Genomic DNA, 17,134 nt, shown 5'->3' with positions numbered 1-17,134 from the left:
GAAAGCTGAATGAGGAAAATTGGACATAGTTGATAATCCTGGTTTCTTGACAGCCCAGTGGTTCTCAGCCAGGGGAGTTATCTGTCCCAACAGACATTTTTGATTGTCATAAAAGGGAGTGACAGAGTTACTGATATCTAGTGGATGGAGGCCAGGGATACTGCTAAACATCCTACAATGCACAGAACAGCCCTGCACAACAAAAAATTCCTCAGCCCCACATGCCAATAGTGCCACTGTTGATAAGCCCAGTGACAGTACCAAGACAAGAGGGTCAAGTAAGATTTCCATATACTGACTCTACTTTGTCACTTTTCTCTGCCTGCAATGGGTATGCCATCTATTACAGAGGAGGAAGAGTTTTTTCCCCAGCTCTGCTTTCTTATAGTAAGAAAATAGATTCTTGCTGCTCAATTAGTTTGAAGAAGTATCATGAAAGACAGACTTTGTCCACATGGTACCACTAGGTGACCATGAGTGATGATTAGAGCCAGGCTTGGGGCTCTTCTCTTCGCATACTAATCCTTTTGGTAAAACACTTGCCAACCAAGAACTCTTACTTGAAAAATAAGTGCAAAACCAGAAAAGTTCAGCTATGCTGTTTCAGACCTGAAAGTTGCTGCTGGTGGGACTGACACTCCTTTGTCCCAGTTTATCTCTGTCAGTTGAATCTTAAACATGGGGATACTAGGATTCCTTGTGTGTTCTCCTACAATCCCAGACAGGGAAGACAGATCAACTTCACTGTCCTTGTGAAAAGACAAATGCAAGGATGGGCTTTGTGGAACTTATGCACTAAGAACTTTGGGGGAAGATATCTTATTAAATAAACTGTCTTACTTGAATGTTCCTCCAAACCAGTGCTGAGTTAGATTAGACTGATGCAAAAGGAAAAACAGTAATAATGACATTGTCTCTTAACTTTTTATATTTTGTTCATCATGGACTGTTGAGAATTAATTTTAATTTTTAATAATATTAAAATATTATTTATCTTGTTTGCCAAGGTTTTGGGACACCCCTTAAATTCTAAAGCAAAAGACTAAAGCAAAGACTTCACTCACCTTACTCTAGTCCCAACCCTGCTCTGTCCCTTTTGTTTCAGAGAATCCAATGTATGCCCCAATTATGTTCTTTCGACAATGATTTCCCTAGGTATTTAACATGTTATTAACCTCCACTAACTCTCTTTGTGGTTCCCCAGTTACATCTCTATTAGGATGCTTGGAAAGGCCAACAACTCTTATTGGCTTAGAAGTTCAGATTATTTTGCGGGGGAAGCAACCTGTCTTTCCTGACTCTGTTTCTGAAACTTGGTTTTCCTCAGCTTGGATTTAGAAGTCACATCTTGCATTAATCTCATCAGGTTTGCAGTTTGATCACATGCAGTGCCTCTACAGCATCCCCCTGACTTCTCTTTCACGTCATTCCCCATTCTTAACACCTGCTTCTCTTATATTTTACAAGCATCTCATCTCTTTGAACTTTACAGTATCTTTAAACACAATCTTTCCTCTTCTTTGCTAAAACCTTTGAAAAAACCCCGACAGCATCTCTTAGAGTAATGTCTACTTGCGCTATTTTGGTAATGACAACAATTTGATAAAATTAAAGTCATGAGAGTGGATCTGAGTAGTACTAGGAACAGTCTCAAAGTGAAAAAGATTACTTTCATCAGCTTCTCATAAATCCATGCTTGGATTTCTTCATTTTCACCCCAAACCAAATTCTTTGTGTTCTATGGGATTTAGAGAATGCCTTTGGTTTGCTTTTCCTCTTTATTCTTTTACCTTACACCTTCTAATTTCTGTCTCTCTAAACATGTGACCATCTCCAAAGCTAATCTTTTAACTAAATGTTTAGTATTTGAAGATACGCTGCTAATAATCGATTATTTAGACTTGGGAGGCAAGACACAGAAAAATGCCACAAGTGGGAACTTCTATTCTCTGGTCCTCAGGTTGCCATTTGAAAGGCATTTCTTAGAGTAACATACCCTGCTTCTCTCCCTTATCCAACCCTTATGGGTGGAGAAATAAGGCATCTGACTGGTAAGTTTAGAAAAAGTGCCTGGCTTTAGAGATTCCAGCTACCACACCATGTGTGTCTACTATTTTGCCTGACTCTGGTGTGTGTCTAATTTAGGGATCTATTACATAATAATAGAAGTGATCTCTAAGCAGTACATGTGATATTTTGATCTCCAACTTCCTGACCTCTTTATTTATTAGCCTGGTAAATTCCTTAAGGATGATGGCTCAGACAGCATCCAACAGCGGGAATAGGGAGGAAAGGCAAATGTGATGGTAACAACACACAAGACACTGGGTAAAGATTATGAAGAGATGGGGATGATTTGCATTATCAAGCACCTTTTGCTCAAGCTAAAATTCTTTATCTTAATGATGAAAAACATCATTTTCCCAAAAGCCATGGGTAGGCCACAGAAAGACTTCTCTTAAAGGGGTCACTTGAAGGACCTCCCCATATTTTCTGGGCAAAATTGCAGTGATATTGTACATTAATTTTGGTTCAGCAAATATTTTAAAACATTTGAATTGTTCTTAGCCAAGGAAGTTTAATCTTCCCTCAACATGGTGTACTATAGATGCTGACCCACAGGACTGGTAAGGTGGGCTCCAAGTTATTTAACACACCAGTAGCACAGCTACAAAGGGAAGACCAAGATCTCGTCCTCCTAATTTATTACTTAGTCTACTGGATCTGGATGCCTCCTAGCCATCACATCAAGTGTATCTAAAATTTTGTCTAGTGTTTAACAGTCTGGGGCTTGAGAAGATCATCTTTATTGATGGAGATGAAGAAAGAGACCAAGACTTTCAAAGTCTGTTCCTCTGGGTCAGAAGCACAGGTATAGTGATTTGAAAGGGTAGTGATTTTCAGGAAAGCTTTTGGTTCAGCTCTACATGATTTACTTATTTTACTGAAAAAAATATGAGGAAGACAAAACCCTTGGTACCTGGTTATAATGTGATTTTCAATATTATAAGAAATTGAAATGAGCTCACATATCTTAAGTTTTAGAATCTTAGTTTCCTTCTAGAAATGGTATATAGCATGTTAAATTTTTTTCATTTAAAGGGAAATAAATTTAATTTTAGTAATGACTTTTATATCTATTAAAAAGGAAACATTCTCTATATTAAACCGAGATCTGAGTGCAGTATCTGGGTTAGAGAGTGGGGACCACAAAATCTCTGGACATCGTCCCACCACCCTGAGTTGGGGCTCAGGGAGGCTGCAGCAGGCTGGGCAGCCAGGAGTTGGTCAATTTCTTATCTGTCTCTGAAGTTGCTTGGTTCTAGAAGCACACAGGAAAACACCACCAGAAACTTCCTTTGCCCAGGTAGATGCAATAAGGGCAGAAAGCCATATCACAGTAGTTGATTAGAAATGAGGGGACAGGGCAAATTAAATGAGGCTTTCTCATTTTCTGAGGGGCAACCACATACAATGTTCATCCTTCCTTCATCCATGTGCCATTTTTGTTGTGGAAATAGCCCATTCAGTGTCCTTTGCCACAGTGTAATAAATAATTGTCTAGTGTTTGACCTTGGTTTCTGGCAGAGTGCTTCTAAAACTTTGGAATCTCCCTACATGATACAAGTGTCCGCTATTTATGAGCCTCTCAGATAAAACATCTGAGTTTATGCTAATAGGTGAACCACTAAACAGCTTTAGGATTAGGTTTGATCAACCTATGTGATAAGAGGATTGGATTTTTGAGCCAGCTTAACCTCTAGGGAGGAGAAGGGAGTTGGAGGATGAATTCCATCACATGGGGATTGATTCAGTTATACCTACAAAAATGAAATTCCACAAAAAAGTCCAGGCACTGAAGCTCAGGGGAACTTTCTTATTGAACTCACTGATTGATGGGAAGGTAATCTACCCTGGTTCCATAAGGAGAGAAAACAGAACTATGTTTTGGGGGCCCTCCTAGACATTGGCTTCTGAGTCTTTTCATTTGGTTGTTCCTAATTTGTATTCTTTACAATAAAACTGTAATTGTTAAATATAGCATTTTCCTGAGTTCTGTGGGTTTTTTTTTTTTTTTTCCTAGCAAGTTGTGAAACCTGAGTGCATTGAGGAAATGTCTGAACTTGTATCCAGTCAGAGTGGAGGTGGCCCAAACCCTAAACCTGTGGCTGGCATCTAAAGTGGGAGCAATCTTGTGGAGAACTGAACCCCTAACTTGTGCGGTCTGGGCTAACAGTGCTAGAATTGAACTGCAAAATGTTGATTGCACAACTATATCAAATATGTCAACTAAACTCTAACAATACAGTTCCCAGAGCAGGGGGTTTGCAACCTCGTTGAGGAATCCTAGTTCCACTAAGAGGGGGTATTATGGTTAAGTAAGTTTGGAAATGTTCCTTATTTATCCCTTACTTTGGTATAATAAAGGCTCTGAGAGGACCTGTAGTCAAAATGTTTTTAAAAGTCCCTGGAAACTTGCAAAATCTTAACCAGTTTGCCAAACGGTAAATGCTGGTACCATCATTTTAAAGTAATTTTTAACAACCAAGATGATCAAGTAGAGAACACGTTGATTTTTATATACAGATGATATAGGATTCATAGAAAAGATGGTGAAAGCAGAAAACCCAATGATGGGAATAGACAGCAAGAGTCCAAAACAGAAGATGATCGGAAATATTTACTATGTACTTGTTACTGTGTGCCAGATGCAGAACCAGGGAGTTGGCAATGGACAGGACCAATGCAGAGCCAGGTACAGTTGTGCATACCTATAGTCCTAGCTATTTGGGAGACTGAGGCAGGAGGACTGCCTGAGCCACAAGCTCAAGGCTAGCCATGGCAACATAAAAAACAGCTCAACAACAACAACAAAAGATGAAACAATACCAACACAGCTCTTGCCATCATAGCATTTGCACCAAGTGGAGGAAACAGACATTAAATAAATAACACAAATGACAATATAATCTCAGTTATGACCAGCACTAGAGTTAGGGGGCACTAAATCAGCATTAGAGAGGAGGGAATCTAATAATCAGTGTGAGAGATTGGAGAAGGTGTTCTTGAGGAAGTAGTATCTAAGTTGGGGGTAGTGATGGGGATGAGGGAGAGGCACCCACACACGCACAGGTTCTGAGGTAGTGGGAAGGAGCTGGTGCACTTGAGAAATAGAGGGAAGCAGTGTGGCTGGACTTAGTTGGGGGGGTTGGGATTGCAAAGGGTAAGCTGCAATCAAGAGGGGCAGGTCATGAAACGTTGCTGGTGCTCAGAGAGAAAGAACTGGGAAGGCATGGAATAGCCATGAGGAGAGGATGACTAGGGTCAGTCTGAATTATAACAAATCGTACTTGTTGAAGGTGAGACGAGATCTGGGAAAGGTCAGAATGAAAGGAGGAAAGGAAAGGACTTTTATGCTCTTTGTTTTTTATTCATGTGATTTAATTAAAATATTTTCAGTGTTGGCATATTTCAAAGCATATACGTGTATTTCCTACTACAAAATTAAGTTAGGTAGTCCCATACCTCAATTTCTGGGACTATTTGTGGCCCATATTTGTTGAATAAATGAATAATTTGATGAAAATATTAAGGCAAGAAATAACTTGGTATTGTTAATTTATCAGATTTTCTTATCTAGAGATATATTTTAAAATGACAATTTATTTCACTCCAGATAGTATAACAGATTTTAGAAAACTCTCAAACAATTCTTTCAACGGGTCCATGAAAAGCTTAGGTTTTGCAAGGAACTAGTAGAAATTAAGGAATATCTTGACCTACCCCAGTCTATCCTAAAACCATACCTAGACCAACTTCTCTCCCAGTGAAAGGTCAGTAAATAGAAACTTTTAACTCAATGTGGAGTCCAATGGTACATTAACACTTTCTTTAGAAGTTTAGCCAGAAATGAGCATGTGATGAGAACAATGTTAACCAAAAAGGAAGCTACAAAAAGGGACAAGAACTTTCCAGACCAAAGTATAGCAACAAAGACTGGGAGAAATGAACGGCTTAAAAAAAAAAAAAAAAAAAGAGCACAGCTATGGCCTATGAAGTTCAGGAAGGTCTATCAAAAGATCCATATCTTCTGAAATTCAAAATGATTTTATTCTTCTGAAACATATCAAAGAGGAACATGTGACTCCTATGATGAGAATACCAGGAATAAATCAAAAAAGCAAATTTATATCCTATAAAATCAAAAGGCCTACTTATATAAAGTGATCAAATCTCTTTGAATTTCAGGATGTGAAACAGTTTAAAATACAAATTATATAATACTTTCTTCTTTCATAGACTCACATTACTATTTTAGCATGTTTTCACATTCTTATCCTCCATTTATTTTTATTTTAAATTATTTCTTGGACCTAGAAACTTAGGCTGTAAAAAGTAAAGTAATTCCTCCAACGATAGACATCAGAGCCAGGAAAAGGATTCCCATCTCCTATTCTTTCAGTCATTGATATTTCGACTGGTTTCACTTTTCCCCAAAGGAATAAAGTATTACTTATTAAATGAGATTTAACTGGAGAACATTAATCTCATTTTCTCTAATCTTCTATAGACATTCAAAGAATCACAGAATGAGAAATAGGAGAGACTGCATAGAGCAAGGGCATTCCCTCTAAAATATGCCAGACAGAGCTAGAAGAGTTGGAAGGAGAGTCAAAGACCTTGTAGTTTAACTGTGTGTCACAACTGCTTATTTATGTCTGCCTTCTAATTCTTCCTATTCTGTGAGGATGGGTAATGGCATTGTCTTATTTTCTTTATAGCATAGTGCAGTACTTACTAGGGTTTCAATAAACATTTGTAGAAGGGCTGAATGAATAAATCTCTTTATCTTGCAGATGAGAAAATTCTAAATCAGACAAGTTAAGCACCTTGTCTTGAGGTCAGGATTTCCAGGTTTTGCAATCTCCTTGGTCAGGGTCTTGCATTTTCCCCATGACCATGGTAAATCCAGTCCATTCTGAGTTACCTTCATCCTATGAAATAGATAAAACAGAGTGTGCCTATTTTCTCTCTAAATGGCAGCTTTCAAACATGCAGAGGGAAAACTATGTCATCCCTATCCTTGGTTATATTTCAGTGCTATGGTTTTTAGTCCCTTCACTATCTCATCACACATTTGTTCTCAAAAAGCAGAGTCCAGGCAGGCACTATGCTCACCACTGTGATCCCAGTGACTTAAGAGGCTGAGACCAGAAGATCACAAATTCAAGACCAGGCTGGGCAACTTGAGACTATGACTCAAATTTAAAAAAAAAAAAAAAAAAAGGCTGGAGATATAGCTCAGTGGTAGAACATTTGCCTAGCATGTGTGAGGGCTTGAGTTCAATCCCCAGTAACAGGAAGAAGAAAGAAAAAAAGCAGCATCCATAACAAATTTCCGGATGAGGTCTTGCTGGGAATATTATCTCTTTTTCCTGGACCTGATTTGTCCAGCCATAGAAGCACAAATGCTCACTTCCCAGTTGCCTCATTTGCATGACCTCTGCAAGGTCAAGTTTCCTCTACTTTGTATCTATGCAGTTGATCTTCTGAGTGTAAGGACAGGACTATCTGGACTATAAACTTCATCTCAGTTGTTTTGATCCATTCCTCTGGCTTGCATTTCAGGATCTCAACTCTGACATTTTTACATTAGTTGTCCAACCAAGTTTTGTAATGGCTACAATTTTAGTAAATATACCTATGATATCTTTATCCTGGTAATTATTACCATAGGTGGTCAAATACTAATAACCATTTTGTAGCACTTACTATAAATGCTAGATAGTATTCTAAGCCCTTTAACTCAATTTATTTGCACTACAAACTAATACATGTGATTATTTCTCACATCTGGGATGAAAAAAAGGAGGTCCATGGTGGTTAAGTAATTTATCCAGGGTCACATAGCCAGTGAGCAGCAGATTTGGAAACTCAGGCAAAAAGACTCCAGTCTTTGCTCTAAATTACTCAACTATGCTGCTTATTATCATGTATCTTCACCAACAACCTTTTAGGCTGAAAGGGACCTATCAGTCAACAGTCCTTGGGTAAAACTGCCAATCATTCACAAAACAGCATAACTATAATCTCTTGAAAACCCAAGCTTCTCTGTCTTGGGATTTTGCCAAATGCTTTCCTAAACACTAAGCACTGTATAGCATAGACCTGGCCTAGTTGCCTAGTAGTCCCCATTTTCCTCTGTGGCTCCTCAACCTCAGAGTAGAGACCTGGGGGCTACATATCATAATTGTACTGTAACTATCTCTCATAGTACCTACTATATAATGGGCACTCAATAGAAATTCAAATTTTATTTTTGACAGACTATTTTAAAAGCCAAGAAGATTTCCCCTGAGTTAAATTCTGTGGAAAATATAAGGACAAATTTAAAATGGGTTATGGAGTTATGAGCTTTCAAATTCTCTATAACATGGATTCCTTGGCATAAGCAGAATCAGGGATGTAATAGTCTCCATGATGGTTTGCCCCCTGGTTACCAGTCCCATACTCCTGCTCACCTACTTCAAGTCCTCACCATCTTTTGGGAGGGAAGATTCTGTGAGTCTCTGAAGAGGACAGTCTGCACCTCATTCCTATTTGCATATTCCCAAGGTGCCTGCCAGAATACGTGTCACACATAAGGGGATGAATACATGCTTGTTGAAATGAACTCTCCACTAAAACTCCACTTAAAGATTTTGCTACCAGCAACCCCTCCATGGTCATATTTAAAGTGGGGGAAATAAAATTTAGCCTGTTAGTGCACATACCCCTAGGGATTTCTCCTCTGAGAGACAACAATTGAAAACAATAACAAATTAACTTGTCCAATACAATATGAGAAGGCAACAACAGATTACATTCTCACTTATCCAAGCTGTTCATATGCTGTAGGGGGCATATCTGAGTTTTTCTTCATTGTCTTTTCTTCATTGTCTATTTAGGGAATAGGCAGATAGCCTATTAAATCTTCAACTTATTGCTATTCCTACTAAGTGGGAGACAAATTTCAAAATAGCAATAAAGATAAGAATTGAAAATATCAAGAAAAATCTAGTTCTTTTTGTTTCCATCTTCATTTCCTTAGATCTGGAATTCTGATCAATAAAGGAACCCCTAATTTTTCACATGGGATTGCAAACAAATTCTGGCTACCCTAAACCTCTTTTTTATTTTTTCCAAGAGCGTAATACACTACTGCCCTTCTTGGCACTTAGAAACCAACAGATCTGCAATTTCACATGCATAATCAGCTCCCAGATTCAATTTCTCTTTTTCTTAACAATTGCTATTCTGCATGGTTTACCCCAAGGCCAATAAGTAACTAACTAGGCCCAACACAGAAATATTGCTTACTTCCAGTCTGGCAGCTATTTAATGAATAATTAACCACCTCATACTTTCTATCAGGGATGCTTGTATTGCTAGGGTAAAGGTGTCCTTTATGTCTAAAGGATGTCATAAAACAGGCCTTTGCCAGAAATACGCCCTCATTTATCACATGAAATGCCATGTGGTATTAACAAGGTCGATACTGTTTGTTTAATATATTTTGCTTTCCTAGGGGCTTGAAATGATTTGTTTTTGCAGCTGTAACAGAGCTAAATTAGGGATTTATCTTCAGCTTAGCTAGTTGAGCATATATAACCAGGAGCTATTAATTATCTGCCTAGAGGCTTTTGGTCACCTTCCCACAACTTACAGCATCCTTGGGGTACTGAGTTGCACCATAAGCAGCCAGATTTGATCCTCAAATAATCAATCCTGGCTTCTTGAGGACTGAGGGGAGACACAAAACTTCTGGTCTTTGTTTCTTACTCTACAACAACCCCTTCCCCCTCCATGTATATGCTTTTAATGTGTGGGTTTTTTTATTTTTATTTTTTTTAAACTGAGCAAGGAATTGAAGAGAAAGTCCTAGTGCAAAAACTAGTTTCAGATATCCATTCTTACACATGAAAAACTAACCCACCACTTTTCTGGCCTTAAAGTGCCAGGGATCTGACAAATTAGTACCAGAAAGTGGCACCTTCTCCCTTTCTCACACTGTTGTTCTGTCTTACTCTGGGAGCTGGGGGACAGCAATCCAGGAAGTTGGTTCCAAGTATGAAGCTGTCAAAAGCTGTGCTATAGTTTGAATTCCCCTCTACCTGTCTGAATCTCTGTGGGGGCGGGGGGGGGGGGGCGGTAAGGGAAAGACAAGGCAAGGGAGAGAAAAGGGGAAAAAACTAGAGTGCAATTCAAACAAAAATGAAACACACACACACACACACACACACACAAAGTGGGGGGATGCTCCCCTCCATCCCAGGTCCTAACAACATACTTCTTTATCAGAGGTTCATTGTCAATCAATTAGCCAAGGCAGCAGGGGTCTGTGAGGTGGGGGGCATCTAGGGAAACAATGGGCCGCCCTGTTGTATTGCTATTTAATCACTTTTGCTAAATAAATAGAGCAGCCCCGAGGTGCTGTCACGTCAAGGGAATTTATAACAAAACAAAACAAAAAAAACCTTCATTTTTCATTGGTCATTACTTTTTTTCCCTTCAGGACAAGAGAGGGTTATTACTGTAGCCTTAAGTTCCATCTTTGTGTTTCTTGCCTTTGATTCCCACTGGACCCTGCCACTTTCTGGCACTAATTTGTCAGGCTGAACAAAGAGGGGATTTGTACCTCCTGTAAGGTCTCAATTAGGAATGGCTTCTGCTGTATTATGTGCCATTCAGAGAAGACACAATGCCGGTAATTACAGGAATTTGCACTAAATGGCTGAAGAATTCACAGCAAAACTTTCCCCCCCCCCCTTGGGTTTACCCCTCCCAAGGGTTGGAGGCAAGAAAAAGGAAAGCAAAAAGCTCTTAATGCCAGAGAGATGTAATTATCAACAGCAGTCCCAAGAGGTTAAACAGCAGCCAAAGGAGTAAAACCATAAAAACTAACATTGTGAAAATGGTGTAGGAGATCCCTGAGGCTCACTGTTTTCTTCCTTAACATGTTCAACTTCAGTTCAGAATCAGGAACATTGCCCCACAGTGGGTCATCCAGTTTTAGCTCCAGATTACAAAACAGTCACACAGGAATGCTTTCAAAGGTGAGCTCTGCTACTCTTGTCACACCTATAAACAAGTCGCCGGGCTCTTTGATTGTACTACTCAATTGTTAGGTTTCTTGATTGCTGAGAAATTATAGGAAAAACATCTGTGTGTGCTACTGCCAAGAAAACCATGTCTCTATTGAGTGTAAACAGGTATGTACACATGTCAACTTCCTAAAGAAAACACAGTCGATGCCTTATAATCCAATCTCTACAGCATTTAGGAATAGTCTTATAACCACTTACCATGTACATCCTTCCTAAATATTTTAAAAAGCTAAATAATTATTTGTTTTAGCATTACTATTAAAACATCACAGATGCCCTATTGCCAACTATAATTTTGAATTCTAACCAGCAATTTTACTGAAAACACATTCCTCATTTTCTGCTACAGAGGTGTTCCTGAAAAGTTGGACTAAAGCACTTCCAAACTAACAGTTCTACAATATCATTTCTGGTATGCGCTCCTCTGTACAAAAATCTGTGACTTCAAGGTGAAACATTAAGTTCATCTTTATCAACTGCCTGTTTTTTTGTTTTTTGGTTTTTTGTGGGCTAAAACTGATTGGAGGTCTATGATTTAATTTAATTCTACCTCATACCACCTCTGACAGTTCTCTGATATGTGGGCCCCACTTAGAAGGCTCTTGTCATAGCTGCCTTTTTGGCAGCCACTGATTGAATTATTTGATAAACAACTTGTGTTTCCTAGCAGACTGCAAGTTTCCTGAGGACAAGGACTTTTATCTTCTTTCCTGCAATACTAACTTGTATGTCTGGGTGCACCCAAGATTCTGGGCAAACAATAAATGACAGAATGAATGGAAGAATTTAATTTTCAAATTTCAGGAAGTAGGGCTAGCAAGCGAAAAGGCCCTGGATGCAGGCAGGACCCCTGTAAGTTTAGGAACAGCAAGACCACAGTCGTTGGGCTTCCCAAGCACAGGCAGCCAAGGAGCTGGAAAGGAAGTTATGGAGTAATCACACACAATCAAATATAACTATCAAAAGTCCAAGCACATGCAAAGAAAGATACAGTTACAATCAGCATATATTTTCAAAACCATAACCTCAGACATTTTTGGATGGTCGTGGTCCATTTTCTCTGCAGGGGCTCTTTAAATTTTAAAGAAGGATATGGAAAAGTCTCCACTTATAGAAAGAATTTAGTGAACTATGGCCAACAACTGTTTTATAGACTTAAAAGCCAGTGCTTGTGGCTCCCCTGAATAGCAACTCAATGACATAATAAGGAGCTACTCCGTGTAATCTTCCACATTTAAAGTTTATTCATCCAAACTATTTAAAGGAGGAAGAACTTCATATGCATATATACATATATGAACTTAGAGTTTAAAGAGACACACTAAAGCCATGTAATACTGTGAATTAGCTTCTCCTTAAACTAGTATATAAGGCCCAAACTCACTACAACCAATATATTGAACTTTTGGGTGTTTTAGAAGGTAAACATGCTATGTTACTTTTTACTAAATGTGTCTTTTTACGAGGATGCTAAGTTAGACAATAAAGGTACAAAAGGCAGAAGCAGCTGGTTTAAATTAACTGTGTTTCTGAGAAACACAGGTCAATTTTTACTGTTCCATCTGCTATAATAATCTTTGATATAATGAACAGCCTCCCAAGTAATTTAAAAAACATCCAGAGCTCTGCTTAACAAGTTTTTTTTTTTTTTTTTTTGCCTTTTTCTTTTGAGACTCTGCCCCCTACAGGAGATAATGTGCTCCTGCCTGTGTCTGGAAACCAATATTCCATATGCTAGCATCAAGAATGAAAAGCAGGCGAGTAAGCCACATGTATCACAAAGTAACTGAATATAGCACTCTCTGATAGTAAAGGTGACATTTAAATGAAATACATCAATTTTTGCTTTGGAATGTGCCCTACTATATAAATCAGCATTATCCTCACCCCAAAATTAGAAACCTACCCGTACCCCCATTAGTTCCAAACCAAAGCATGAAGGTAAAAGCAGAGTAAATGAACTGCAGCTTATCATCCTACCCCCTTGAGTCCCTTCCCCTACCCTTTCCCACTGTCCTCCAATCAGCCAAATTTAGTGAGCACCAAATTTAGACAGCAAAGGGAAGCATCCTATCACACAGAACCCAAAGGAGCTACCAGAAAGATCCACTCCTGCTCATTCTATAATACTTTCTTCTTTTCTCCTTGCTTCCCTTTCCCTGTCTCTTCTCACTTCTCTTTTATCTTTTTCCTGTTTTCATTTCTCCTACTGATGGATGCAGTGGGCTCTCTCTGTCTTACATTTCTCTTCCCTCTGATGGCTAAGAACACTATATTGCCATACAGAACAGGGGCGGCAATGCACACTCCATCAGGATACAAACTTCTGAGAGGAAGGTGAATAAATGACAGCTGGGTGACAACCTTCGAGTAGCACCTGAGACTTTTCTTCACTCTTTTACTATATGGATTTGTGATTCAGATACGCCAGTCTCTACCTTGAAAACTAAGCTGGGCTGTTCTCCCTTATTCCATTAAGACAACAGATTTGTGGACTTTCAGTAATATAATGCCACAGAAGTGTATCATAACTCCAGGATGTCCATAGTAAGCACAATAAATTACCGTCAAATGCCTGAACTTTGAAATATACTATATACACCAGAATAAGAAGACACTGAAATGTCAATAATTTCTTAAAAACTGTATTAAAACTGGTGTCTCCTATTTCAACACTGATTTCAAAGCTGGGTGTGATGGCACACACTGTGATTCTAGGAGGCTGAAGCAGTAGGACCCAAGTTCAAGGCCAGCCTGGGTAAACTTCGCAAGACCCTATCTCAAAATAAAAACTAAAAAGGGCTGGGAATGTAGCTCAGAGGTAGAGTGTTCCTGGGTGCAATCCCCCATATCAGAAAAAAAAGAAAATTCCAAGAAGCTGTCTGACTTAACACAAGGTCTGTCACACCTGAAAATACATGCACATACCTGGTATGGCTTCTTAACTGGCTTGGAGCTTCTCATCTCTCCAATCCCACCCTGCATGTTTCTGCTCCACAATCGCTAAAGACTTTGGGGGAAAGCAAGGATTATTCACTTACTCCCTCCCTTTAAGTAAACTATTCTTCAGTAGAAAAGACCATCATCACAACTAACTATATTTAAAATGTGAATTTTGAGACTGGGGCTGTAGTTCAGTGGCAAAGTGCTTGCCTAGCACATGTGAGGCACTGGGTTCAATCCTTAGCACCACATAAAAATAAACAAAGGCATGCTGTCCATCTACAACTAAAATACATATATATATATATATATATATATATATATATATATTTGTTTAAATGTGGATTTTCATTTTGTTATAATTTGGCTTTTTTTCAAAGCAGGAGCAAGAATAAAATTTTAAATGTGGTCTCAGCTTGAGGTAAATTTCTTGCTCGTTTTTAAACAGCATTATTAAATCTAATAGACTTGAGTTAAAACCTTCCCCAACAGACTTCCAATTAAAGTTGTCATCACAGTAAATTTATTATTAAATATCGTGGGGTTAGTAAAAAGGAAATAATTTTTATTTCATTTTTAATACCCCCCCCCCCATTTTAGGTTTGGGGGAAGTAGGAAGAATAGGGAGTAGAGGAGAGAAGCAGTATTGAGGTTTCCAGACATAACAGAGTATTGGCCTTGAACTCTACTTTGTGTCTCACCCTTACACAGCAGTTCCAAAAACCTAGGCTTCCTCATGGTGAGGCACAGATCCATTGTGACTCAGGAGTCATCTGCTGAATAATCATCTACCCTGCTTTTAGCTATTTCCACATTTTCTGTCAAGGCTGACTTTCCAGATTCCACTTTAACAGGATTTGACAAGGTCATGATCAATGACAGTTACTGACTATGGACATTTGCTTTGCCTAAGGAGGCGAGTACTTAGCTTTGGACTGAATGTCTCTCATGAGAAAATCTGTGACAGCCATAGTCACCATGACTTTATGCAAGTAGGCAGAGGAAATGGAATCACATCCTACTTAGGAAGCCTAAATTCCAGTCTGGTTAGGATTCAGCCAAGTAATTTTGATTCAGTGGGGTATATCATAGCTGTTTCTATTAATCAATGTAGTATGAGGATGGACAGATTTTTTTTTTTTAACATAGTAAACCCCTTGGAGGAGAAATGCTTTTTGTAAACAGGCGATATCTATGACTGTCTTATTAAGGATGTTTAAAAAATAAATTCCAATACAGGACTCAAGATTGATCTTTAATGAGCTTTAAGCTGAAAATTTGCTCTGTACCTGCACATTTGAAACTCTGAGCAGTGAGTCCTCGTTCCAAAGATAAAGTTGTCAGAATGCTCAGGAAGCTGGTGGTCACGGACTGACGTTTGTTCTTCCTGAGTTCATGCCCACCCAGCTGATCCTTGGGTTTGCTCCTCAGTGTGACTTGCAGGTTTTGCTCTGAACTCCTCGCTGCATTGGCAGCTGTCTTCAGAGCCTCCATCCATTCCTGAGCCCTTTGCCGGGTCTCAGCTCGGAGGCGGAGGACATCTTGAGGGAAAATGACTTGAAAGCAAGAGTCACAGCCATCCAGGTTGTCTACCTGGACAGCCAGACACACATCCACGTTGTAGCTCAGCAGGGGATCATCATCTAGCTTGCCTGGCTGAAAAGCCATAAGGTATGCCTCGCTCAGCACAAATGTAAATGCCTTCCAGTTGTTTTGGACAGTTAGTCTGTAGAGTGTCCCTGATTTGAGGATGTTTTGGTACTGTTTGGAGCTATCCAAGACAGGAGACGGTGGTAGCAGCCCGTTGGATTTCTCTTGTAAACAATGATTCTGTGTATAGTCAACATGATGGCCGAGCCCTGGTGAGTTTGCCAGCTCATCCTGCCGTCCCATGTAACCGGGCACTGCAGCATGCACAACTTCCCAAAGCTTCTGTCCCCAGTCCAAAGCTTCCCACGGTGACTCTGCCTTTAACTGTAGCTGAGTGTTGTCATAGAGAACGGTGTCTACCATCCTGGCCTCAAGATTGCCCAAAACAGAGATGCTCTGGAAGTGGGAAAGTTGGTACGTGGCATAGGGGTTTTGATTCCCACTGCTATCGAGGCTATAGAAGTATAAGTTGTAAGGTGACAGTTCTGCGTAACAGCTTTGCCAGTAACTGTCATGGTCCTTTCTAATTTCCAGGTAACCCTTCTTCAGAATGTTTGGGAATGTCTGCTTGTGTTCTAGAAAGAAAAAAAAAAGGAGGCATAAAAGTATCGATTAGTTATAAGAAGGTGGGCGCAAGAGACCAAACAGATCAAAGGTTGATATCTTCCTGGTTCAAATTAAACCAAGTATAAATGGTAAAATTCCAGGACAGTATCTAATTGGCAAAATGTAGCTAGGGAAAAATCTCTTATCTAAAAACTGCACTACCTTGGTGAGAGAGTATAAAAGTAAGTAATGGGGTGTATGATATGAATGTGACATGACGAAGTCTGTGCAGAAAACTGCAATACTGGAAAAAGAATGATTTAATATACCCTGTAGGCCTAGGACCAATCACACTCTTTTGGGATTCCTTGCTTTCTAGGTAACAGTCTACAGAGTATTAAATACATAAGAGAAAACCTGCCATGTGAATGAATTCCTGCTGATTCTCTTATTCTTCCTTAAGTTCATGATGCCAGGAAGGGTCAATGAAAAAAAGCAGTGAAATGTACTGCTCACAAATTCCCATTTCTCAGAGTACCCACTAGTCCCCAAGGCCAGTTCATGGGCCTCTCTCTCTGGTAAGCCCCCTTCAGTTCATTTTTTAGGCTTCTGCTTACATGCAGTTTTCTCTTGGAGCCTCAATGTGCTTATGCTGCTCCCTTAGCTTGCAATGCTCCTTTCCACTGCCTCAACCAGGGACTACATATTTACCTTCCTTCAGAAAAAGAGTCTGTTCAGCTCACAGCCCCTCCCCCACCTCATGTGAACACACTTCTCCCTGGGTCAGTTATGTTCCTCTTTCATAGGCTTTTAACAGGCTGCATTATAATAGTTTAATTAAATATCCA

General features: G+C 39.3%; 1 protein-coding gene across 2 annotated transcripts in view; it reads right to left on the bottom strand.

Moving 5' to 3' along the window:
• The window catches only part of Plekhm3 (pleckstrin homology domain containing M3), a 175,608-nt gene that overhangs the window by 115,125 nt on the left and 43,349 nt on the right, over nucleotides 1–17,134 (bottom strand). For both annotated transcript variants that reach the window (XM_027941632.2, XM_071618854.1), the window contains exon 3: nucleotides 15,380–16,315. In XM_027941632.2, coding sequence (XP_027797433.1) covers nucleotides 15,380–16,315 — 936 coding nt within the window. The remainder of the gene's footprint in view (nucleotides 1–15,379; nucleotides 16,316–17,134) is intronic.

The sequence above is a fragment of the Marmota flaviventris genome, chromosome 11 (genome assembly GCF_047511675.1).
Source record: "Marmota flaviventris isolate mMarFla1 chromosome 11, mMarFla1.hap1, whole genome shotgun sequence".
In the NCBI taxonomy this organism is placed as follows: domain Eukaryota; kingdom Metazoa; phylum Chordata; class Mammalia; order Rodentia; family Sciuridae; genus Marmota; species Marmota flaviventris.
This window is presented reverse-complemented; position numbering and strand designations above follow the sequence as displayed.